The 25707-nt window shown below is 34.2% G+C and overlaps 1 protein-coding gene across 1 annotated transcript in view; it reads right to left on the reverse strand.

Moving 5' to 3' along the window:
• The window catches only part of LOC114329260 (uncharacterized), a 94222-nt gene that overhangs the window by 34132 nt on the left and 34383 nt on the right, over positions 1 to 25707 (reverse strand). Inside the window, exons 4-5 of the mRNA XM_050653133.1 lie at positions 6262 to 6651; positions 702 to 961 (exon numbers count right to left, since the gene is read on the reverse strand). Coding sequence (XP_050509090.1) covers positions 702 to 961; positions 6262 to 6651 — 650 coding nt within the window. The remainder of the gene's footprint in view (positions 1 to 701; positions 962 to 6261; positions 6652 to 25707) is intronic.

Consider the following 25707-nt stretch of genomic DNA (forward strand, 5'->3'; position numbering starts at 1 on the left):
ATTCTCCCAACCATTTCTGCTTAGAGAAGTTCCCCTATACGCTTTCAAATTACCCCAAAATTGTGGGAAAGTACCCCAATCTGGCAACCCTGACGTCCCTGACTAGCACTATCAATTTGTTTGTTTACTAAAGATGGCGATTATCTTCCTTCCTTTACCTGATTATCTTCTATCTCATCCTGGCCGCATTAAATTCGCTTCATGGCGATTTCATCATTATTGACAGTTCGTTGGGTTGAACAGAATAAGTTATCTGACAAATTTTAAAATTTGGCAGTGACAGTGACAATATGTAAATAATAAGTGTTTATCCTTCAAAATACACTGCTCAATTTTCTACAAAATACGCATTAAGAATCGTATCAGTTTTTTAGGAAGCAGCTGTATATTGGAGACCACGCGAGCACAGTCGTAGTAGAGTAAGACACAAAAACGATGGCTAGATGACATCAAAGCAAAAATGGTGAAAAACTGGCACCAAATGGCACAAAGCATAGAATAATGGAGAACTCATGGGGAGGCCTTTGTCCAGGAGTGGATGCAAACTGGCTGAAGAAGAAGAATAAGAAGACAATCTTTCCTTCTTTTTGAAAAAAATAGTGATTTATAATTTCCCGTAAAATGTATATTTCTAGAATTAAATCTATATTTGCTTTATGTGTAAATCTAATAAATTAAATTAAATATAATTTAAAACGGACCTAATCGTCCACACTGAGTTGTAGAATCCCTTCTTGTCGATAACAGTGGATGAGGTGGAGTAGTCGCAGAAGTTGTAGGAACTGTAGGGGAAGTTGCTGGAGGTGTTACGCTGGAAGTTATAATAGTTGGAGGCATTGGAAGACCGCCTTGTGTGCCCATATCAGAAGTAGTAATAGTGTTAGTTATGCTTGGAAACCCCAAAAATTGCTGTGGTGCCGAATCTGACGCTGTGGAAGAAGTTGATGGTCTTTGCTCTTGCCTAAAAAATAAAAAAATATTAGTTTCGGAATAAAAATGTACTTTATATAAAAGGGTTTAGGTCACGGGTAAACGGGGTTTTAAGTTTCATGCATTATTACTCTTTGCCAATTTGGTTGCCTCGCCATGTTGAAAATGTTTTCTAGTGTCATCTGGTACTATCCGGATGCCAATATTACTGTCTCTTAAATGTTACAACGTTGTCTCATATTCCCGTTTTTATCCCATCTTAGAATATGTATATGTACTTTACAGACTTCTAGACGGTTCAACCAAAATTTTAAAAGTACCCTGCACAAACATTATGGAAATTAGGTCCCAGTGGATTTTGTTTATACTTTTGGAAAACACTCTTTGAAGCATCCTGATAATAAGTTCTTAGGGGCACAACTGAATCGTATGAAGGATTTTCAAGATATAAAAGCACAAACTCGGAAAATTAAAAGATTTACTGGGTATTCCAATTCCCTGAGTTACTGGTTTTCTGGCAACATGTACAATTTTGGATCAAGGAAAAGTACTCGAAGTCTAGGATTTTTTCCTGGCTATCCAATGGCGACCATTACTTTGACCCTGACCTTCAAGGGACGTCATCTTCTAGAGTTTCGAGGGATTTCGGCATTAAATTGATATAAACAGATTACTCATGGGTTTTTGGGATCGCTAAACACGAATATGCCATCAGAATTGACCTCTGGAGGACGTGGTGGCCGGGGCCACTGCAAGAGGAGTCATATTCTAGAGTTTCGATGGTTTTAGGCATTTAATTGATGCAAATGAATTACTGGAGGGTTTTTTGAGGTCGTTAAACACGAATATGCCACCAGCACCGACTCCCGGAGCACCTCGTTTCCAAGGTCAATGAAAGGCGCTCCTGGATTTTCGAGGGTCTTTGGTACTACATTAATGCAAACGGATTAGTTATAGGTTTTTGGGGTTACGGAACACGAATGCGTGATCAGCACAGACACAGAGGCACCTGGTGCCTATGGCAGGTCATCTTCTGGAGGTAAAAACCTAAGAGTAATCCATTTGATTTCTCCGAAACTCCAGAAGATAACCTGTCTTAGGCACCAGGTGCTCCTGTGTCTGTGCTGATCACGTATTCGTGTTCAGCAACCCCAAAAACCTATAACTAATCCGTTTGCATTAAAGACCCTCAAAACTCCAGAAGCCCCTTTCATTGACCTTGGAAACCAGGTGCTTCGGGAGTCGGTTCTGGTGTCATATTTGTGGTTAGCGACCTCAAAAAACCCTCCAGTAATTCATTTACATCAATTAAATGCCGAAAACCATCGAAACTCTAGAAAATGACGTCTCTTGCAGTGTCCCTGGCCACCACATCCTCCGGAGGTCAATTCTGATGGCATATTCGTGTCTAAAGAACACAAAAACCCATGAGTAGTCTGTTTATGTCAATTTAATGCCGAAAACCGTAGAAACTCTAGAAGTTTACATCCGTTGAAGGTCAGGGTCAAAGAAAAGGTCGCCATTTAATAGCCAGGAAAAAATCCTAGACTACTAGTACTTTTCCTTGATCCAAACTTGTACATGTTGCCAGATAACCAGTAACTCAGGGAATTGGAATACCCAGTAAATCTTATAATTTTCCAAGTTTGTGCCTCTATATCTTGAAAATCCTTTATACGATTGAGTTGTGCCCATGGGAACTTTTTATCAGCATGCTTCAAAGGGTATTTTCCCAAAGTATGAACACAATCCACTGGGACCTAATTTCCATAAGGTTTGTGCGGGGTAATATGATCAAGGAAAATAAAACAATTAAACAAATCAAAAACTTGTTTAAACAACTGGAAAATAACAAGCAGGTAACCCTATTATTAATTTATATCTGTAGAATTTTTTTTTATTTAATAAGGTACCTACTGAAAAGTTTAATTCAATTTTAAACAAACTCCAGAGGAACAATAATATTATTATTATGTACGAGACAGGAAATAAGCAACATGTCGAGCAAAATGAACAAATAACAATAATAATTATTTTATTTTCTCTGACTGAAAGTGATTTTTAAGTACATATTCTTCATGTATTTTGTTTGAAGAAGTTCCTGGTTATTACGATTAAATGGTTGGTCTTTACCAGGAAGTGAACAAGACTATCTCCTCTGTTGTTTCTGGTACCAAGGCCGTATGCTCCCATGTTTTCTGCCTTAGCACCACGACCAATTGGCGTTAAAGTGACACCATAAAATTTTTATCTCATCTCTGTTTGTCAGTCGTTATTTTATTTATGTTCTTATAAATTTCTTCGATTTTTTGATACGGCTTGCAATTTGGACAAAATAATAATAATATTTAAAAAACTCATACAGAAGTAACAAACTTCAACTTGTATTCTGGTATAAAATCGTTTATTTAAAACTATCTAAAAAGTCATCCAAATGGATTGCAAAACGTTTTCGTTCTAATTCAGAACATCTTCAGTGCATTCTGCAGAGTAGTTTGAAACTAGCACACCATTTAAAGTGGTTACCCCATAATATATGGTTTAAATGAAACTATATATTATTTAATTTAAACCATATGTTATGGGGTTTAAACCATTTAAACCATTAATACCATTTAAACCATATATTATGGGGTTACCACTTTAAATGGTGTGCTAGTTTCAAACTACTCTGCAGAATGCACTGAAGATGTTCTGAATTAGAACGAAAACGTTTTGCAATCCATTTGGATGACTTTTTAGATAGTTTTAAATAAACTATTTTATACCAGAATACAAGTTAAAGCTTTTTACTTCTGTATGAATTTTTTAAACTATGGTATACAGCCAACTATTGAGTTTTTCCCATTGAATTTTTAATAATATTTAAGTTTCTGTGGGTTATTCGTAATTTCAGTAGTTCTACTCTGTCATTTAGAATTTAGACGAATGAAGTATGTGACTAACTGCGAAATTTTGTCCGATTTTGCAGTGTGTTTAGGATGATGCCAAAAAAAGTTTACTATCGAAAAATCGGTGGAAATACATGGTTGTATTATAAAATGCGTAAAATGTATCCAAAAGTGCCTAAACTTGTCAAAATAAGTGTATTAAGAGCCTTTGTTACTCGGGGGTTTTTGGGGTTTCTAAGGACGAATACCTATTAGAAGTGACCACCGGAGCACCTGGTGCCCAGGTTCACTGCTAAAGCACGGCATCTGAAGCTTCGAGGATTTTTGGCACTATGTTAATTGATGCAAACAGATAACTGCTATAGGGGGAAAGGGATGGCCTGGAGCATTGGAGCGAGGTGGGGTGATCCCTGTTTTTTACTCGGGTTAAAACACCTCGCCCCAATGAATTGTTACACCCGAATGTACTTTTTCGATAGGGTGGACATCTCTCACAGGTCGGGTTAAATCAAATTGCTTGCTTGGTTGCTTCTTTACATGCTATTATCTTACATGCTTTGGGTTTGATTTCCTTTCTGGGTTAATCTGTTCGTAGTTTTTTTTGTTATGGTAGTTAAAAATTTCATTTAAGACGTTTTCGCAGTGCTTTTCCTTTTTGGTGTGTAAACATTATGTTTTCCTTTTCGTCGAAGTTTTCAGAACCTTTTAGAGTTACATAACCTTTTTACATTTGGTCCAGTGATCATCTATGCTTAAATTTTCTTCGACTTTTGATAAAGCTTCGTTTAAAATTTGTAAGCATTAAGCAACCATAAAAACGCTGTTGTAAATGAAGAGGAAAAAGGTTTTTGGAAATGCGTTACGGTGATATTTATTAGCTTCAACAATTTTGGGTAGAAATTGCATAACAATAACGTAATTAGAGATCAACTCAAATATTGAGAAAAATTTTTTCTGACCAAAAGGTTTCGTAATAAGAAATCACTATTTGAATATTCCGATGTATTATAATAATCTAATCTACACTCACCGGCGCAAAATTCTGCCACCCAAAATTTTTGATTAAGTTTGACAATCTGTAACTTTATTATTTGTACTCCGATTTTGAAGATACTTGCATTTCAAACGCGCAATTAAACAAAACAATACAAAATTAACAACAAAACAAAAGAATTAAAAAGCGGATATGTCCATTTCTTGCAGCAACGACTGCTCGAAATCTGTTTAGCATCGAATAAAGATGTGTTATCCTTGCCTGGTGAATAGCCCGATATGCCTCTATTACCAGGCCCATAACTGTACCCAATTCTCTGTAGGCTTAGGATGAAATAGCTTTTTTTAATTCATATCATAAATACTCAATAGAATTGAGATCTGAGTTGCATGCGGGCCATTCTAATTTTATCAATCCAACATTTTATTTTATGAGTCAATCAGTGTTTTTATTTACAAAAAATGATACAGCTCTTACAAGAAAAAAGATATTCGGACAATTCAAAAAACAAAATTTTAGTGATGCCACCGGGATGATATGACAGGACTATGAAACAAAACCAGCTATTCCATTTTTCCACAGAATTTTTTAAATCTGCTAGAAAATACAACGCTTCCATTCACCCCTGTGTAATGCCATTCAAGCAAAATTTTTATTTGTTACCCGAATAATATCAAACGATATAGGTCTGGATCCCGCGTATGAAAAAAAAAGTTGACTAATAGCAAGCTGAAAATTTGTTAATAGCTTAAGGGTGTCTAGTCGGATAAACTTTGATATATAAGAACATTGGAACAGGGGCAGTTTTAATTTTGGAACAGGTTAAAAATTTGGAACGGTCACACCACGAAAACGGCACACTTATTTTGTCCGACAGAACAGACTTAAACTCTCCGAACAGAGATTAAACTCTAATGCAAAAATCAGACTGCTATTTATCACCTGTCATAATTCCTGGCATTTGACATATTCTACATGTTCCACTCATTAAAACGCCCATTTGGTGATAAATAGCAGTCTGATTTTGTGTACGAGGGTTTAATCTCTGTTCGAAGAGTTTAAGTCTGTTCTGTCGGACAAAATACATGTGCCGTTTTCGTGGTCTGACCGTTCCAAATTTTTAACCTGTTCCACAATTAAAACTTCCCCTATTCCAGTTTTCCCATATATCAAAGTTTTTCTGACTAGACACCCTTAAGCTATTAACAAATTTTCAGCTTGCTATTAATCAACTTTTTTTTCATACGCGGGATCCAGACCTAATAGCAATATATGTACCTACAAACTGGTGCAAGAATCTTGAAAATCGGAGCACAAATAATAAAGTTATAAATTGTCAAACTTAATTAAAAATTTTGGGTGGCGGAATTTTGTGCTTGTGAATATATTATAATATATTGATAGAACAAATTCCAATTCTTGTGTCTTGGGAAATAAATACATTACCTATAATATGGTGTTTCAGTAACAGTTCTCGAATCCCTTCGTTTCTTTTTAGCAGCCACAATCTTGGGTGGTGGAGGCGTGATTGCAGTTGTGGAATCTCTTCTACCACTCTTCCCACTTTCTCCCGATCCTCGCCTAGAAGCATGATGCGAATGACTCGTGGAATCCCGTCGACCGCTGCGATTGGATTCCCCACTATCTCGTCTCGAAGGGGCTACATAGCTAATACTACTTGGGCTTACGATGGTGGTAGTGGGAGTACTTTCCTTAGGCTGCCATAGTTTAGCTACTTCAGTTCTAAAGTCGGAAATGGCTGTGTAATGGGAGTCCCTTCGAGATTTTGAGCCCATGCTTCTTATTCCGGAGTCAGCACTAGACTCTCTTCGTTTCCTAAAATTAACAAAGGTGTTATAATCATTAATAAAATAATTTGCTATAATCGTTGATAAGAAAGTAGCAAAAGTAAGATATAACAGACGTGAGTTCATGATTTTACTGTTCTATAATATGATAGCAGTGATGATTAAAAAATACTTTTTCCCTTAAAAAGGACAATAACATTATACCATTAAAAATACTAGAGGAGACAGATCTATAATCGACTGTATTCTTTCAAATTTAAATTCCTTCCCAAATTTTGGATGTATAGAAACTAACATCGGTAGCGATATGAACCGATCATATGCTATGCTTTGTTTTTAAACCAAACTAACCAAAGTTTGTGTTTACACCAAAGAAAGTCACTAAAAAATCACCAAATACATCTTCTTTTTTGGTTGCCCATGTCGGCCTTCGAAAGTAATCCATATATTTTATTATACTAATACGTCGCTAAAGAGTTCTATAAACAATTGTTTTTCTATATAAAAGCAGACTAAACATATAAAAATTAAAGGAATAACGCAGAAACCAAAAAAAAAATCCGATATAACCTGATTAACTTATGAAATGCCAATAGTGTCCAAATCTCATAAATGTCAATAGTGTCAAAATTTCATAACAGTGAAGTAAATTTACCTGAAGTTGGACCAATTACAAACAAGCATCAAGGGGCGGTAAATTTAAATTACTCCTCGTGATTTAAAAACACAGTATAGTGCTGTGAAAATCCGAATGAAATTGCATATATATCTCATAAAAATAAAGATGCAGAATACACCACATAAATAAACGTCAAAAATAAGAAAGACGACAAAACAAGACACTTTTACCGAAAAAGAATAGCAGAAAAATGCAGAAACACATATCTACCGTCCAAGCGATGGAGTCGACGAAACCTAAGTAAAAACCAAAGCAAACATATGAGACTTAACCAAAGAATCTATAGCCCTAGCCGAAAGAAAGATAAATAAATGCAATTTTCTACCGAAGAGCAAAATTTATTGCTTCATTACAGAGGTGTGAAGGAGAAATTCAAGGGAAAGAAAAAAGCTTATTTGAATTATATGTCAAATATAACCCAAAAAGCGTACGAACATTACAAGAAAAAAATTAAAAAGGAGTACGGAGAACCCACCAATGAACAAAAAAATTGCTTATTTAAAATAAGAAGAAAAATAAACGTTAAATCTGGTTTATGCCGGATTAAGCCACAATTGATTGTAATTAACCAGCGAGCAGTCGCGCCGTTAGAAACAATCTAACATTGTATCATTTTTCGTGAAAACTCCCTTTTTGGTGATAACTTGATGAACAATTTTGCAACACAACTTTCCACTCGTAAGTGCCTCGAGGAAGGGTGTAGTAATGCGTAGGTTTATTTTTTTTTTCTACTTTTTCTTTTATTCGAATTTTGGTGAGAATAAATTAGCTTTAATAATTGTTAGAAATAATATTTCTAGCATTACAAGTAAATAAAAATACTAAAACATGACGATCTGTTGTAAATTCGCGTCTAAATTCGTATTGTTTGTTAGACAAAATCTAACGCGCGACCGATTAACCCTCATAAGGCGGTGCTTAGATTCTTACGTAAACAACGGTGCGGGGTGCGTTTGCACCCCATCTGTATATCCATTTTTTTATATGTGAACGTCGGGGAAATTAATTTGAAAGATAATTGGGACTTGTTTATTATACATAACATTACAAAGTACTCATTTCTTCTTTAAAAAAATTATTATCGTTGCAAGACAAACAAATGAAATTCTCCACAGGGTGAGCAACATAAAGTTTTTACACTCTATATAGTTATGCCGGGAATTTCGGCCTTTTTTCTTTGACATAAGTAAAATCGACCTTGTCCTGTAACTCTGTTAGCTCCAAGTGGAGCATCAGAAACGTTCAATTCAGGATACGAAATTTTCATCATTTGCACCCTACAGTCATTTTTCCAAAAAAAGCAAGTAAACGCAAAGAGTTTTAAATGCTGTAAGGTGTGGATTGCGTTTGGAGTTGAATTTAATGCGAATAAAAAAATGGAAAAAAATCAAAAAAATTTATTAAAAAAGATAGGTGAGATAAACGAGGTCTGGGGTGCAGCTGCACCCCGCACCGCCTTACGAGGGTTAAGTGACAGAAAAGAGCGCGACTGTTCCCGGGTTAAAATTACATTTTTGGCTAACTAAATGTTTCACGTTTCGATCTCCACTACGGAAATTGTTTACTTAAGATCGTTTAAGAATTTTGTTGATATGTAAGTGTGTATAACCTCCATGACGTTGTTGAGGTTATGTCTTGTCAACAAAATGAGTGTTGACTTGAAACAGCATCAAAAATGTAATCTTTCCACCCTTCCATTTTTCTAGACTATATCCGAATTTAAAACACCGTATTTATTTAACGCTTCCGGTATATGAAACGTTTGTCTTTTCGATCACCAACAAAGACCTATTTTAGACAAGGCGAAAACGGCGAGTTCGAAGGGAAATATATTCCCATGAGATTTTTTTGCATAATAACATTCGTGATACATCCCAGAATAAGGTTCAAGAAGTCACCCACGTGAAAAGTGGTCCAATTAAAAAAAAATTTAATCAAATTGCAAGAATCAATATTTTTGTCTCGGATAATTTTTTCTTTAATTTTTTAGACTATTCTGGACAAAAATGGTCTCTTATAATTTTTCTCTAAAGTTGATCGTTTTCGACTTATAAGCAATTTAAAATTGAAAAAAAAACGAAAAATGGCGATTTTTGGCGAATGGCGAAATAACTCGGTTAAAAATTATTATTATGAAAGTCAATATATGAATAAATCAAAGTTTAAAGCCCCGCTACAAGATCCTGAAGAAATTTTTGTCATTATTTTATGACTAAGCTGTTATTTTTAAGTAATAATAATAAGCGCCATGCACGTGTGCGGCGGCTTTAAATGCTAAGTGCGAGAGAGAAGCCATTCCGGCAGTCCAATTGTCCATCTTACTCGCACTCACATTTACAGCCGCGTCAATACAATCTAACCGCTCATTGTTATTAATTAAAAATAACAGCTTAGTAGTAAATTAATGACACATATTTCTTCAGGATCATGTAGCGGCGACTTTAAACTTTGATTTAGTCACTTTCTGACTTTAATAATAATTTTTAACCGAGTTATTAAGGTGATACAGTAGCGATCAACAGGTAGCCAAAACGTGTTCCAAGATTGCGACTGTAATTTTGAATATTTTTTCGAGATATTTGGCACACGTATTTGTAATATAATAAAGAATGGCGGTACAGAGCCCAATTTGAATAATATATTAATATGTGAAAATTACTCTGTAATTAAATACAATATTAAAAAAACCAGCCTGTACCGCCATTAAGAAGAACAAAAAAATACACTTTCTTTAAATAAACTTTTTTATCTTCTTCTTCTTCTTATGCAATCCACTAATGGATGTTCGCGATCACGTTTGACCATTTTTCTCTATCCCTTGCAGTATGTATTAGGTCTCCTATGTTTTTTAGTCCTGTCCATTGTTTGACATTACGGAGCCATGACATTTTCTTCCTGCCCACTCCCCTTCTTCCTTCGATCTTTCCTTCAATTAAGGTTTGCAGAAACTGATATCTTTCATTTCTAATTATGTGTCCCAGGTATGCCGTTTTTCTGTGTTTAATTGTGCACCTCAGTTGTCGTTCTGTACCAATTCTTCTCAGGATTTCTTCATTTGTTATTCTTGAGGTCCAGGGAACTTTAAGGATTCGTCGATAGATCCACATCTCAAATGCCTCTAGCTTATTCATTGTGTTTATTTTTAAAGTCCATCCTTCCATGCCATATAGGAGCACCGACCATATATAGCATTTTGTGAATCTTAATCTTAGGTTTAGGTCAAAGTCAGAGTTCGTAAAGACGTTTCTGAATTTCATGAATGCACTTCTGGCTCTTTCTATCCGACATTTAATTTCCATATCCGACATCCAGTATTCACATAGCCAGGTTCCCAGGTACTTAAACTTTCTTACGCGCTCTACATCTTGGTTGTTATATGCTAGTCTTGCATTTTGATGTTGACATAATTGACGGCTGATTATAAGGAACTTTGTCTTTTTTATGTTGATGCTAAGTCCCATGTTCTCGCTATGCTCTCCAATTTTATTAAGAAGGTTTTGGAGGTCTTCTAATATTGTTTGCTATTAAGACCGAATCATCCGCATATCGTATATTATTGACCCAGGTACCATTCACTTTGATGCCGCTTTCACATTCCTCAAGAGCTTCCTGGAAGATACTTTCTGAATATAGATTGAACAATAGTGGGGAGAGAATGCATCCCTGTCTTACACCTCTGAGAATTTTTTGAGCTTGCGTTGTTTCATTGTCCACCTTGACGACAGCTGTTTGATTCCAGTAAAGGGCCTCTATGCAACGAATGTCTTTTTGATCTATGTCGAGTTGTTTCAGTATATGTACGAGTTTATGATGTTGTACTCGATCGAAGGCTTTTTCATAATCTATAAAGCACATCATTACATCTTTCCTTTGATCGTAGCAGTTCTGAGCTAGCACTTGGGTTGCAACTAGTGCTTCCCTGGTACCCAGGCCTTTTCGAAATCCAAATTGTGAGCAACCAATCACCTTATCGCATTTTGTGGAGATTCTGTAGTGAAGAACTTTGAGGAATATTTTTAAAGAATGGCTCATCAGACTTATCAGTCGGTGCTCTTGACACTTTGTTGCGTTGTTCTTTTTTGGCAAAGGGATAAAGGTAGATACAAGCCATTGGACAGGGAATTTTCCTTTTTTATAGATTTGGTTGAAAAATCTTTGGAGTATCGTAATTCCCTCTTCATCTAACAATCTGAGTAACTCAACAGGAATTTTATCAGGTCCAACTGCTTTCCCGTCTTTCGAGGTATTTATTGCTCTAGTAATTTCTTCAATTGTGATCTCGGGAACAGATAGGTTGTTAATATCTATCACTTGTTCCTGAACGACTTCTATCTCAGGCCTCTCGTCTGCAAAGAGATTTTTGATGTATTTTTCCCATATGAGTTTCCTCTCTCTATCATCTTGTGCCCTTTTTCCTTGTTCATTTTCTAAGTTAGAAAATTTCTTTTTTCTGTATATTCCAGCTACCTCCTTTAGTTTCTTATGTAGGTTGTGGTCATCATGTAGTTTTTGTAACTGTTCCATTTCCTCACACTGTTTCTTTAGCCACTTATTTTTTGCCGTTCTTATTTCTCTTCTTATGCGTTGTTGTTGTTCTCGATATTTGTCTCGGTTCCCTTGATTTTTATGTTTTCTTCTTTCTTCGAACATTGCCAGGATTTCGTCAGTCATCTAACTTTTCTTTTGTAGTTTTTGTTTATAACCTAATTCTTTTTTAACTGTAATAGCTTTTTTATCAGATGCCTAGATTTTGTGTCATTTTGGAACTACTAATGAAATAAAAAATTTTAGTAGTTCCAAAATGACACAAAATCTAGGTATCGGATAAAAAAGTTTATTTGAAGAAAGTGTATTTTTTTGTTTTTCTTAATGGCGATACAGGCTCGTTTTTTTAATATTTTATTTAATTACAGAGTAATCTCCACATATTAATATATTTTTCAAATTGGGCTCTGTACTGCCATTTTTTATTATATTACGAATACGTGTGCCAGATATCTCGAAAAAATATTCAAAATTACAGCCGCAATCTTGGAACGCGTTTTCGCTACCTGTTGATCGCTACTGTTTCCTCTTAATTCTTAAAAATGGCCATTTTCGCGTTTTTCAAATTTTAAATTGCTTATAACTCGAAAAAGATCGACTTTAGAGAAAAATTATAAGAGACCTTTTTTGTCCAGAATGGTCCAAAAAACCAAAAAAAAATTAGTGACTCTAAAAACTCTCTTCAAGTGATTCTGTTGCAGCGTCGATTATGTTATCTTTGAGTTTTTGCGAGCTTTCATCGATGTTATCGTTTTTAATATTCCATTCTCAGCAATCTTCTCTGATATTCTTTTCCTGTATAAGTATTCCGTGGATTCCGTATGTAGTCCTTCGACTCTGATTTTTGTTTGTGTTGGTGCTGCCCTCTTGGGTGTGAAATATTTCATAATGATTCCTATTTTACATAATACTACGCTATGGTCGCTACCTACATCTCCTGAGTTGAAGCATCTTACGTTTGATGGATGTATATATCTGTTGGTTACAACATAATCTATCATAGATCTTTGTCCACGGGTGTTATTGAATGTATATTTGTGTTGGTCTTTGTGATCAAGAAATGTGTTGTTTATTTTAAGTTCGTTATTTGTGCAGAAGGTTATCATCAGTTCTTCATTTTCGTTTTTAACATTTTCATTCTGTTTTTGCTTAATTCCAGATATTACTTTGTTACCTATTCGAGCGTTAAAATCCCCAGTATTATCATCTTCCCTCTAACTTAATCTACTATGTACTTGTTGTAATTCGTCATGAAAGAGTTCCCTTGTTGTTTGAGGCTTGTTGTTCCCTTGTTTCCCTTCCCTTGTTGTTATTTTCTGGGCCGTATACTCCGATGATGTTCAGGTCTTCCTTTTCCATTCTAATTTTTGCTGTGACAATTCTTTCCGATATATATTGACACTCTTTGATGTGATTTTGGTATTTTTGATGTATTAGTAATGCTACACCTCCTTTGGCCCTGTTTTCTTTTGCTAGTCCACTGTAGATTAGTATATATTCGCCTAATCTTGATTGTCCGTTTCCTTTTTTTTTTGTTTCCTGTAGAGCGAAATAATATTTCTATACGTATATAATAAAATATGTCTAGTGGCTGTAATTCCAGTGTACAGTGTAACCCCGATAAGTCGGCCTCCTATAACCCGGAAGTCCGGCTAAGTGGGACCGATTTTGATCAGACAAAACAAACATTTTTTACTTTGACTGAGTTTTTTACCCAGAAATAAACAAAACTGTACATCTGTACGTAACTTAGATATACTGTGCATACGTCTTTCATGTTTTTGCAATTATAATGGACTTTATCTGTAAGTATACATACCGTATTTTATCAATTTTTACCATATTCTCCGGCTAGCCCGGATTTTTGATAACCCGGATCGGCCGCGGCCCCGATTAATCCGGCTTATCGAGGTCCCACTGTACTTGGTTAAACAATTCTAAGAACAAACAGACCTACGACTTAAATATTTTGTGTTGGTATCATATGCTATGACGGGAATGACTTTCAATGGTATTTTTACTGTACGAACCATTCGTAAGTCTTATAGCTGCATCAATTTAATGTAACCGCCCAAAAGTTTAACAAGTTAATTTCCCCCAAAGAAGACAAATTGCTTGGTTATGATAGCAAATTCAATAAGATATAAATTGAGGCCATGAGAGTTAGAGTGGCCTAACTGATAAGAACATTACTTTACACAATCAAAGAAAATTATCAAAAGCTAACATTGTTCGATTCTCTTAGTAATTGTATGTTGACCAAAAATCATTATTGGTCAACATACAATTACTAAAACAATCGGACATTGATAGCTTCTGATAATTTTCTTTGATTATACAGGGTGTCCCGAAAAGATTGGTCATAAATTATACCACAGATTCTGGGGTCAAAAATAGGTTGATTGAACCTCACTTACCTATATACAATAGTGCACACAAAAAAAGTTACACCCCTTTGAAATTACAAAATAAAAATCGATTTTTTTTTTCATATATCGAACACTCTTAAAGATTTTTTATTAAAAATGGACATGTGGCATCTTTGTGGCAGCTTAATCTTAAAAAAAAATTACAGTGAAATTTGTGCACCCCATAAAAATTTTATGGGGTTTTGTTCCCTTAAACCCCCCCAAACTTTTGTGTACGTTCCAATTAAATTATTGTTGTGGCACCTTTAGTTAAACACAATGTTTTTAAAACTTTTTTGCCTCTCAGTACTTTTTCGATAAGCCAACATTTATTGAGATATTTTGAGTATTTTTCGAATCCACCACATATTTGTATATGGTTAAGTACGATTATGGAGACCTGTTAATAATCTGAAAATTTATTTATAATTTACATTTTTAGGTATATTTTGAAAAAGAAGCCACATCTCGATAAAAGGTGATTTATCAAAAAAATACTAAGAGGCAAAAAAGTTTTAAAAACACTGTGTTTAACTAATGGTACCACAATAATAGTTTCATTGAAACGTACACAAACATTTGGGGGGTTTAAAGGAACAAAACCCCCATACAATTTTTATGTAAATATATTAAAAAAGAAGCCGCATCTCGATAAAAACTCGCTTATAGAAAAAATACTAAGAGGCAAAAAAGTTTTAAAAACGTTGTGTTTAACTAATGGTACCACAATAACGAATTAATTTGAACGTACACAAAAGTTTGGGGGGGGGGGGGGGGTTTAACGGAACAGAACCCCCATAAAATTTTTATGAGGTGGACAAATTTCACTATAATTTTATTTTAAGATGTTCCTGCCATAACAATGATACATGTCTATTTTCAAGAAAAAATCTCTAATAGTTTTCGATATATTGAAAAAAAAACGATTTTGTAACTTCAAAGGGCTGTAACTTTTTTTGTGAGCACATTTGTACTAAGGTAAGTTAGGTTCAATCGAACTGTTTTTGACCCCAGAATGTGTGGTATAATTTATGACCAATCTTTTCGGGACACCCTGTATAAAGTAATGTTCTTATCCGTTGAAGCGATCAGGGCAATAATGGCCTAAGCCACAAATTAAGCATTTTTAGATTAATATGTCAATAAAAGCAGCAACGTCAAATCTTCAGATCAACAGGGGTCTACATAAAGTATCTCTATATTTGGCTAAATGGCTCTATATAATTTGTAGCGCCATCCCATAAGCATAATGGAATTACCAATGTAAATATTACATTTATCTCAAAACTTCGTTTTTGGGGTTAGGCCACTGTTGCTGTGAGCACCTCAGTTAGGCCACTCTGGCTTTCATGGCCTCAATTAGCGATGAAGGGTCAGATAATAGAACAATTAACGAAGTTTAAATTTCTAGGCGTCATACTATCTAGCAACGCAAATCTCGAAACAGAAGTGGAAGATCAAATGCAGGTTGCCTGATAGAAACAATATGGAGAAATAAAAATATAGGAAAAGAAATAGAAGACAGAATTTACAAAACAGCTATCAGACCAATAATGACATAGGCTGCAGAAATACGACATGACATAGAGATAACCAAAAGTTGCTATATACAGCAGAGATGAGACCTGCAAGGTAAGTGGGTAACTAAAATAATTGGGTAAGAAACAGAAGAGTAGAATGGAATGACCACATAAACCGATAGAAAATAATTACAGTAGTAACGACGGCGAGAGACGGTTCCCCAATAGGAAGGCGATCAGTGAGAAGCCACGATCACGACAAAAATAATACAACGACAACTTGAGGCACATTGAAAAAAAAAATAGACAGTCATATCTACACAAAAAGAAGAAGAAGTTTTATAGCCATTTATACAGCTTTTAATTTAATAGAACTAATAAGGAATAATGAAAAAGAATTTATACTAAATCCATTTGTTTATTATTTTAGAAACTTATTATTTTGACTAACTATTCCTAAAATATTTTATAATCCGTTGGTAGATTAGAAAGAAGAAAATATAGTCTAAAATTGCAGGTTGCAATAAATCCTTTAATAATGAGTCTGATTAAATATAACATTTCTATCTAGAATTTTGTGTGGACTCGGGGAAATGTAATAAATAATTTTCGTTTAATGAAGACTACGGTAATCCCCTAAAAACGTTTGAATAATTAAGAAACTACGTCATACAATATTCAGACGGGTAGTTAATTTGTGTTAAATGTATTCAGGGTATTTTAATCCGGATCGGCAGGGATAGAGCGCTTTTTTATATATGATGCTTTTTTTTATCTCTTTTATACATATATTTTATATGTTTTTTTTTATAAACTTCAGATAGCATCGTTAAGATCATATTAGACATTGTTTATATCAGTGTTACTTACAATAAAGTACTAACAAAATACAAATTTAACAAATGTTAAGGTGGACAGTATGTTAGATATTTAAAAGCCCTAATGGAAAATATGTTTAAAAAAAGCTGCAGGACTTGCATTCCAAACTTTGTCGAAGTAAGACACACTTATCTACTAATTTAATTACTCCTAGTGTTTTGGTTCAATTATTTATCTTCTTTAAGCTCGGCTGTCAGCTGTCAGTGCATGCCTCCATTCTGAATTTTGCCAACGTCCGATTCAGATAGTAAGGTTTTTAACCTTAATATATGAGCACTACAAGCCTAGCAGGCCCATGGCTTGATGTACTATTCTACTTCTCTTTCATTCTCGTTTATCGTTAGCTTTCCTTTCCAGTTGGTTATGTTATTTCTTGTCATGTCTTTTTGACCTCATTGCTCCATCTTGACTTCGGTCTTCCCTTTCTTCTTTTTCCTGCCAACGCACTAGATGTTATCATTTTTGGGACTCTCGCTGAACTCATTCTCTGGACGTGACCCAGTCATCCATTGAGCTCTTGTTACTGCTAGTATATTAGGTCCTTGGTAAAGCTTTGATATCTTCTTGTTTGTTCTTTGCATCCATTGTCCACTTACGTTCTTCCCACCAATGATTTTGCGCAGCACTTTTAGCTCCCACACTAATAGCATTTCCTGCCGTTTTTTGATGTGGTCCATGTCTCAGATGCATAAGAAGTTAGGATTAGCCTTATTACGGTTTTGTAGGTTCTTACCTCCTCGGGATATATTTTTGATTTTCAATAGCCCGTTGAAAGCATATACGGCTCGATTACCTGACAAAATTATTCTACGTACTTCTTGTAGGATATTAGAGTCCCTTCTGAAAATACTTCCTAAGTATTCAAACCTTTCCACTTCTTCGAATTTATATTGGATTCCTTTTGTTGTTTTCATTGTTAGGTTTTGACGGTGAGTAAATTGTTTGATTGACCATTCCATATAAATATTTAGTTTTTTCTTCGTTGATATGTAATACTTTGGTCACCGCTTTCTCCTTGAGCTTCTTGGCTGTTTCCATCAGTTCCGCTTTGCTCCTAACCAATATTACCAAGTCGTCGGCAAATGACAAGCACTGATGGTTCTTATGATAAATAAGACTTGTTCTATCAATATTTGCTTCTGTATGATAGTCCAAGTAATGAAGCTTGAAATAGGACAAAACCTGGCAATTTTTACAGAATGGATCGATTTGCTTGAAAATTTGAGAATAAGTAGTGGATAGTCCAAGGATCAAAATCTATATGATGCCGAAAGGCGCTTTTACCATGGGGGTGGTTACCACCCGCTATTGGGGGTGGAAATTTTTTATTATATTTTGACCGCAAAAGTTGGTAAAAACGTTAATTCTAAGCAAAAAATATTCTATACATTTTTTTGATAAAATTAATAGTTTTCGATTTATTCGCTATCGAAAGTGTTAGTATTATATCGAAAAATCAATGTTTTTAATCAGTTTTCTGCTAGTAACTCCAAAAGTTTTCGTTTTATCAAAACAACCTTACTTAACAAAAATGTACTATTTGAAAAAATAAATAAAACCGTCTTTATTAATTTTCTTTGAGACCAACAGTAATCAAGATATACTTTATTATATGTTAGCTCTCCTTTGCTAAATGCTAAATATTGTAGTTTCAAATTCAAAAGACGGGAAAAATATGCATTTTTCAAGAATTACTTGTAAAAACTAATTTAAAGAATCTAAAAATACCTATCTCTAGAAATAAAAAAGAAGTCTCTAGCTCAAAAATTAAGTGACTTATAATGAAAAGAATGTCAGTCCCTATTTTTTTCAGCGCAAATGTGGCCGGTAGCAACCCTGTAATCACCACCCTAATTAAAACTAGTCATTGACCTTATTTGGTCTTATTTTTATTTATGTATTATTAATAGGTTCGAGAAGTTTGACCGACTTAGAAGGATTCGTTTTTAAAAAAATGAAGTTAACAGCGATTAACGAATTTTTGTAGTTTGGCCTTTTCTTGCCTTTTCTTCTGAATAGAAAGATTATAATCAGAGATGTGAAAAAATGTTTAAATATTAAATTGTAGCTAATTTAATTCCCAAGAACCAGGTATGAAAAAAATTTTTTTGTGAAAAAAATTAAGTGAGCTATTGACAATTAAAACTTGTAATAGCATGCAAAAACCAGCTTTACCAACCCTTTCAAAGTCACCTCTTTTTGTGAGTAAGGATTTTAATAAGATTTAATATTAATCAGTTTGTAGATCTTATAAAAACCTACAAAATTCTTTTATACAAAACATTCTAAGATACAAAATAAAAAAATTACGGTTAAAAAATCAATATATTTTTTTGAGAACGAACACGGAGAAATCCAATTGTAAGCATAATAATGTAAGTTAGCGGTGTTTTTAGTTATTGGCCTTATTTATTCTTTTTTATTTGTGTATTATTAATAGATTCTAGAAGTCTGACTGGCTTAAAATGATTAGTTTTTAAAAAACTGAAGTTAAAAGCGAATAAAGAATTTTTGTAGTTTTGTAAAAAATGCCATTTTCTTCAGAATAGAAAGATTAGTATCAAAGATAAGAAAAAATGTTTCAAGATGAAATTGTAGGTTATTTAATTCTTAAGAACTTGGTGTAAAAAATTTTTTTCTACGACAAAAATTGAGTGAATAGTAAATGAGTACACTATAGAAGAACATTGATTTTTTCCATATAAAACTAACACATTCGATAGCGAATAAATCGAAAACTATTAGCTTTATCAAAAAAATGTATAGAACATTTTTTGCTTAGAATGAATGTTTTTATCAACTTTTGCTGTCAAAATATAATAAAAAATATCCACCCCCGAGATGGGGTGGCATCCACCCCCATAATAAAAGCGCCTTTCGGCATCATATAGATTTTGATCCTTGGACCACCCACTACTTATTCTCAAATTTTCAAGCAAATCGATCCATTCTGCAAAAATGGCGGGGTGAAAAGCTTCGGTTCCTGGACTATGACCTTTTCCAATAATATGCTCAACAATACAGATGATAATGGATCACCTTGCGGTACTCATTACCATGTACCATGTATCATTAATTTTTTAATTTTTATTTACACCTTCAAAAATTATAATAAACATTAAAAAATCATAGTGATTTAGAAAACCTAAAAAACATGGTGACCAAAAACGTACGTATATTTAACAAGTACAGAGTATTTTACTTCAAATTAGGCCCGAGGCACTACACAATTTTCGGGCCCATAAATTCCTTAAATGAAATAATTCAATAATCATAACTTTTTTTAAATGTGTTAATTATTTAATAGAAATATAGCTATATATATATAACCAGAAATTTAATTTTTTATTAAAAATATATAAAATTTACACTTAAACAATTAAACATTAGATGTGCTACAAAGTTGTTTAAGATGTGCCACTTCTTCCACTAAATCATCAACATCGATATTGTTCTCATAATAATGTAACGAAAGAAAACTCTTGATCGGCGCCCGTAATAGTAAACAACAAGAGAATGACGTAATCTAATCTTCGCGGCGAGAATCCCGAGAATTCTGGAAGGTAAATCACGTGGGCGTGCTGGCAGACAAACGGATCGACTGGTATAGAGATGGGAGATATCGAGATGGGCGCGGATATTTCTGGAATGTTCCATTATAACTTTATCGCATATATAAATACGGCATATTTGTAAATAGAGTTTAGTCTTAAGCTAAAGTTTGTAAAGTAAACTTGTATAAATAAATAATAAAGTCGTAAATAAATACCCGAACGCTCGTTTTTGTTACAGTTGGTGTCAGGTGTGGGGTATTTATTTACGACTTTATTATTTATTTATACAAGTTTACTTTACAAACTTTAGCTTAAGACTAAACTCTATTTACAAATATGCCGTATTTATATATGCGATAAAGTTATAATGGAACATTCCACTCCCATCTCGAGCTATCGGCTTGTTCCGCCTACGTGACGTACCTTCCAGAATTCTCCGGCGAGGCCTAGCACATCCGATTACGTCATTCTCGAGGTGTTTACTGTTATACGGGGATCGGCCAAGATTTCTCTTCCGCTACAATAATATTTATTCGGTAATATATAGTTTTCAAGTCTACTGTTTCACTATTATGTGACAATATGTTAAAAATATCGTTTACAGAATTATTAGCAATAGTTGCGTATAGATAGAATCACAAATAGGTAAAAACTATTTATTTAAAAATTTTTAAGTCTTTAAAAAAATGGTTTCGGCAACACTCGAATTTTCATCAAAAAATTGTTTACTTTTTAGACCTTTGTAAAGCCCATCTCATTCGAATTATGGTGCTATCGAAGAATCCTAAAGATATCGTGGGTTTGAATGAAGATGTTCTCCAAATGATGAATTCAAAACGTATGCTCATAAACACCATAAAGAGAAGAAAACTAGAATACTTCAGCCATATTATTAGAGGACTGGAAGCCCAGGAACACTAGAGGGAAAGAGATGGATTGGTCGAAAAAAACATTCATGGTTGCGTAATATTAGAAAATGATGGTGTGGTTCCACGGAAGAAGAATTATTTCGCGCAGCAGCCGATAGAGAAAAGTTTCAGGAACTTGTTAATATGATGACGGCCAACGTCTGCATATGGACACGGCACCTAAAGAAGAAGAAAGCTCATCCCTATATAAACCGTTTATCGGCGATAATTTTTTAGCTTAATTTTTAATTTCTGAAAACTTTTCTCTTAAGTTTTCTATATATTTGATTAAACCATTGTCCCCTAAAGCAAATTTCCCCACCAAAGGTGAATATCTAGATCCACCACTGTTTGAAAGTGACAAGCTAAAAATGAGTCAAATCCGCTTAAATACTCTAAGCAACTTAAAAAGTTTCCATTTTCTTTTTAGTCCAGTCGGGTTAGATGAATACCAGGGGCATAACCATGCATTCCCTGAATTTTATTTTTCTAATCTTTAAGGGGGGTCAATAGTAGTGTAAATTTAAAATCGCGAATTCCGCCTTTGCGTTAGCCGCCACTTGATTTTAAAGGAGAACCGTTTTTGCTTAGTATCTCCGCCATTTTCAACTTTTCGAGCCCCATTTTTTTGGTGATCTTCCAGGACCCCATTAAAATGCGGGCTCGGGCAGGTGCCTCATGGGCCTAGTGGTAAAATAGGCCATGAACAAGTATAAAAAAGCTCCGAGAACGCCCGAGCTACATAATATAATATAACCCAGACGCGCGACAGCTCGAGCGCCCGCCCTGTCATAAGAGCTACATTAACAATTAAAAAACAGTAGTTTAAAATAAAATAAGCCCAAAATACTCATCGAAAACGGATACAAAAAGGTTTGAGCATTTTTCGTGTTTTTCAATTTTGAATTGCTTATAAATCGAAAACCATCAACTTCAGAGAAAAATTACAAGAGACCTTTTTTGTTCAGAATGGTCCAAAAAAATCTAAAAAAGGATTCCAGGAAAAGAAGAATATCCTGGCTTGCTATCCTGAGCGCACGGTTTAAAAATGCCTCAACACAACCATTCCGTATAGCAACCAACAAAGTCAGAATAATCGCCAATGTTCGGAAGGGACAGGCACCTTAAGCAGAAGAAGAAGTCACTGGACTAAATAAATGCACTGTGGAAAATGGATAATAAAATTACACCAGGGATTTCTAATAGTAAATATATGAATAGAATATCATCTGCAAGCCAATTGAATAGAACACTCACAACGTACAGCTGAGAAAGCAACAGGGAACAAAAAAATATTTCTCAGAAGGGGAATATGACTGTCACGTCTGAGGTAGATCTAAACACGCTCAAGAAGTCACAAAGGCATTAAATTAAACATGCAGAATAACTACCGGCAGCATGAAATCTACTCCTCTATCCCTACTGTACCGGGTAGCTGGATTCACATCACCAGACGACCGTAGATACGCCTCGCAATATGTGGAGAAGTTCAGGCAATCTTTCGATGAAAGACACCAATTATACTGGTTTATACCAGGTACCAGCCGCCTTAAATCAAGGAAAATGTTTATGAGAAAACTCAGCGTCGAACCACCCGAACTGTTCCCCCTACACCGAGAACCACCTAATGGAATGAACCTGAACTGGAGAACCTAGCGAACACTCAACACCGGCGCGGCGTTGCCGCTTTAAAAAAGAACGTAATTAAATGAGATATAAAGATTGGTAAAGACGCACTTTGTTAATACGGAGAAAGCAGAATGTGAAGCACCTGAAGGTATAAAGACTTTTCTCATCACAGTGCACCGGCAATTATTTATGGCTAGCAAATGCAAAGGGTGTAGACGGGGCCCCGATACAGGGCAGAAAAACTATAGTCAGATTCAGACTCGAAAAAATAAAAGTAATTTTTTTTTGTCATTATTATTAATTACTATGGGAAAATGATCACTGTCATATAGGAGATGTAAATTATTCCAATGTAGAAATGGAGTTAAAGTTAAATCGCTGATGGATAAGTCTCTGAAGAAAATGTGCCATATGCATTAAATCTAGTAAATTTTCCTGTCTTTAAAAAACTACTTTTATATTATTAATAATTGTTTCTAGGAGAATTCATCCATTTTTATCAGTTATGAGGTTCCTATGAGGGTAGAGGTAATATAAAAGTAAAGGAATGGGCCAGATGAGATGGAGATGGATAAAATTTATTGCAATAAACATGCTGACACCATTAAAATGAAATAACGCTGGATGCTGACCAACGAAACAGACAAGTAAAATAATATGTTTAAAAATGGATAAAATAAGGCATGGTGGATCGTTAGATATACAGGGTGTCCCAGACTAATTTAGCCACGCTATATCTCTTAAACGAATAGAGATTTTCGAATGGGACAAAAAGTGACATATTCTACTTTTAATACACTTTAATATGGCGTACAAAAAAATCATCCCCTAAGTATTCATCCCTTAGTTACAACCCCTAACTTTAATTTTTTTAATATCACCCTGTATATTTTTTTATGGTTTTGGATGTGGTCTTTTATCGTCTATTCAACACATTTTTTGAAAATAAAATCGGTTCGTAAATAACCAAGAAACTATCAGTTTATTTTTGTTAATTGTGTGTCCCAGACTAATTTTTCCAGGCTATATTTCTTAAACGAATAGAGATTTTCGAATGGGACAAAAACTGATCTATTCCATTTGTAATGTACTTTCATATGGCGTAGAAAAAAAATCATCCCTAACTTACAGGGTGCTATTTAAAAAAAATAAAGTTAGGGGTTGTAACTAAGGGATGAATATTTAGAGGATAATTTTTTTTCTACGCCATATTAAAGTGTATTACAATTATGTATGTAATAGATTTTTGTCCCATTCGATAATCTCTATTCGTTTAAGAAATATAGCCTGGATAAATTAGTCTGGGACACATAATTAACAAAACTAAACTGATATTTTCTTGGTTATTTACGAACCGATTTTATTTTCAAAAAATGTGTTGAATAGACGATAGAAGACCACATCCAAAACTATAAAAAAATATATAGGGTGCTATTAAAAAAAATTAAAGTTAAGGGTTGTAACTAAGGGATGAATATTTAGGGGATGATTTTTTTCTACTTCATATTAAAGTGTATTACAAGTAGAAAAGACCCCTTTTTGTCCCATTCGAAAATCTCTATTCGTTTAAGAGATATAGCGTGGCTAACTTAGTCTGGGACACCCTGTATAGAGCTCGGGAAATGTGCACTTAAAAAACTCTAAAATATGCATGCAAATATGCACAAAAAACAGTTGAAATATGCACTTAAATATGCTTTTGTGCATTTAATGCATATAAATAAAAAAACACTCTAATCCTTGTTTTGAAGGAATTTAAATATTTATTTGATGCCAATGGTTTGTCGAGGTATTTGCTAAAAAAATATTTATTTTATGATAAAATCATAAAAAAAACTATACATTGTTAAACGTTTTTCTAAATTTTATACAGAAAAACAGGCGCAGGTATATCTGATTGTAATTTTTTAAGCATACATGGAAAAACTTCTTTCTACTTCACAAGAAGTTAAAGAAGCAAACTTAAAATATTGTTTAATTAAGAGTTCTACCTATAAAATTAAATTATCTTCACATTTCCCCATCCTAATAATATCTTTTTTAATTATTTTTTGATCTCCCTCATCTTTCTTTAACACCGTGCAGATTTTTGATACACTTTGTTTGTTTCACCAAGGTGTTTAATTATTTCATTTAATGAATTGATAATTTCAACACTTTTTTCTAAAGAAATGTTTCGCTTTTCTAATTTAGTAATTGGCTAAGCAATTTTTACAAAATTGGTTTGGATATGTGTCAAATTACTTTTTAATAACGGTTTTCTTAAAACATCCACACATTTTTCATAGCACCTGAGTTACGTCTACATCGAAACTACAAATGACGTCTCTAATTCCCTCAAGATTATCGGTTATGAAATCTACAGAATTTAACCATGTTCTCCATCTAGTTATCACAAGTTAAGGTGGTAAAGGCAAATTAGGCAAACGATCTTTATACACCTATACTCACAGAAATGCTTTTAAAAATATGTTTTTATATTTGAAACAAGGGTATTGACCATTGTAAATTCCATCCTTACAGTTTGTAGCATCCTGGACCTCGATTTTTGACCCTTCGCTTCGTTATCGAACGTATTCGCTTCGTATACTAAACAGATACGAAACGAATACGTTCGATAACGAAGCGAAGGGTCAAAAATCGAGGCCCTGCTACTCTATTTGTACCTATTCTATTTGTAGCAGACGCGTGCTCTAGACAAGTAACAAATTTGAAAAAAATATTTTTAAATGTTGTCCACCTTTGGTCATATGGCGCAGCATCACATAACAATAACAAAATGTTTTCCCTAACAGAATGTGACTGCATATTATTGTAGAGTCCCCTTCGTCTCCTTTATTCGTCGTTTTATAAATTGTAAAATGCAGGTATTAAGGATATTACCAGAAAGTGGTTCTACGAGAATTTTCAGATTTACTGTTTAGATCTGAAACTGATCATTTCTCTTTAAAATGCATCTATG

Source organism: Diabrotica virgifera, chromosome 6 (genome assembly GCF_917563875.1).
Source record: "Diabrotica virgifera virgifera chromosome 6, PGI_DIABVI_V3a".
Classification (NCBI taxonomy): Eukaryota; Metazoa; Arthropoda; class Insecta; order Coleoptera; family Chrysomelidae; genus Diabrotica; species Diabrotica virgifera.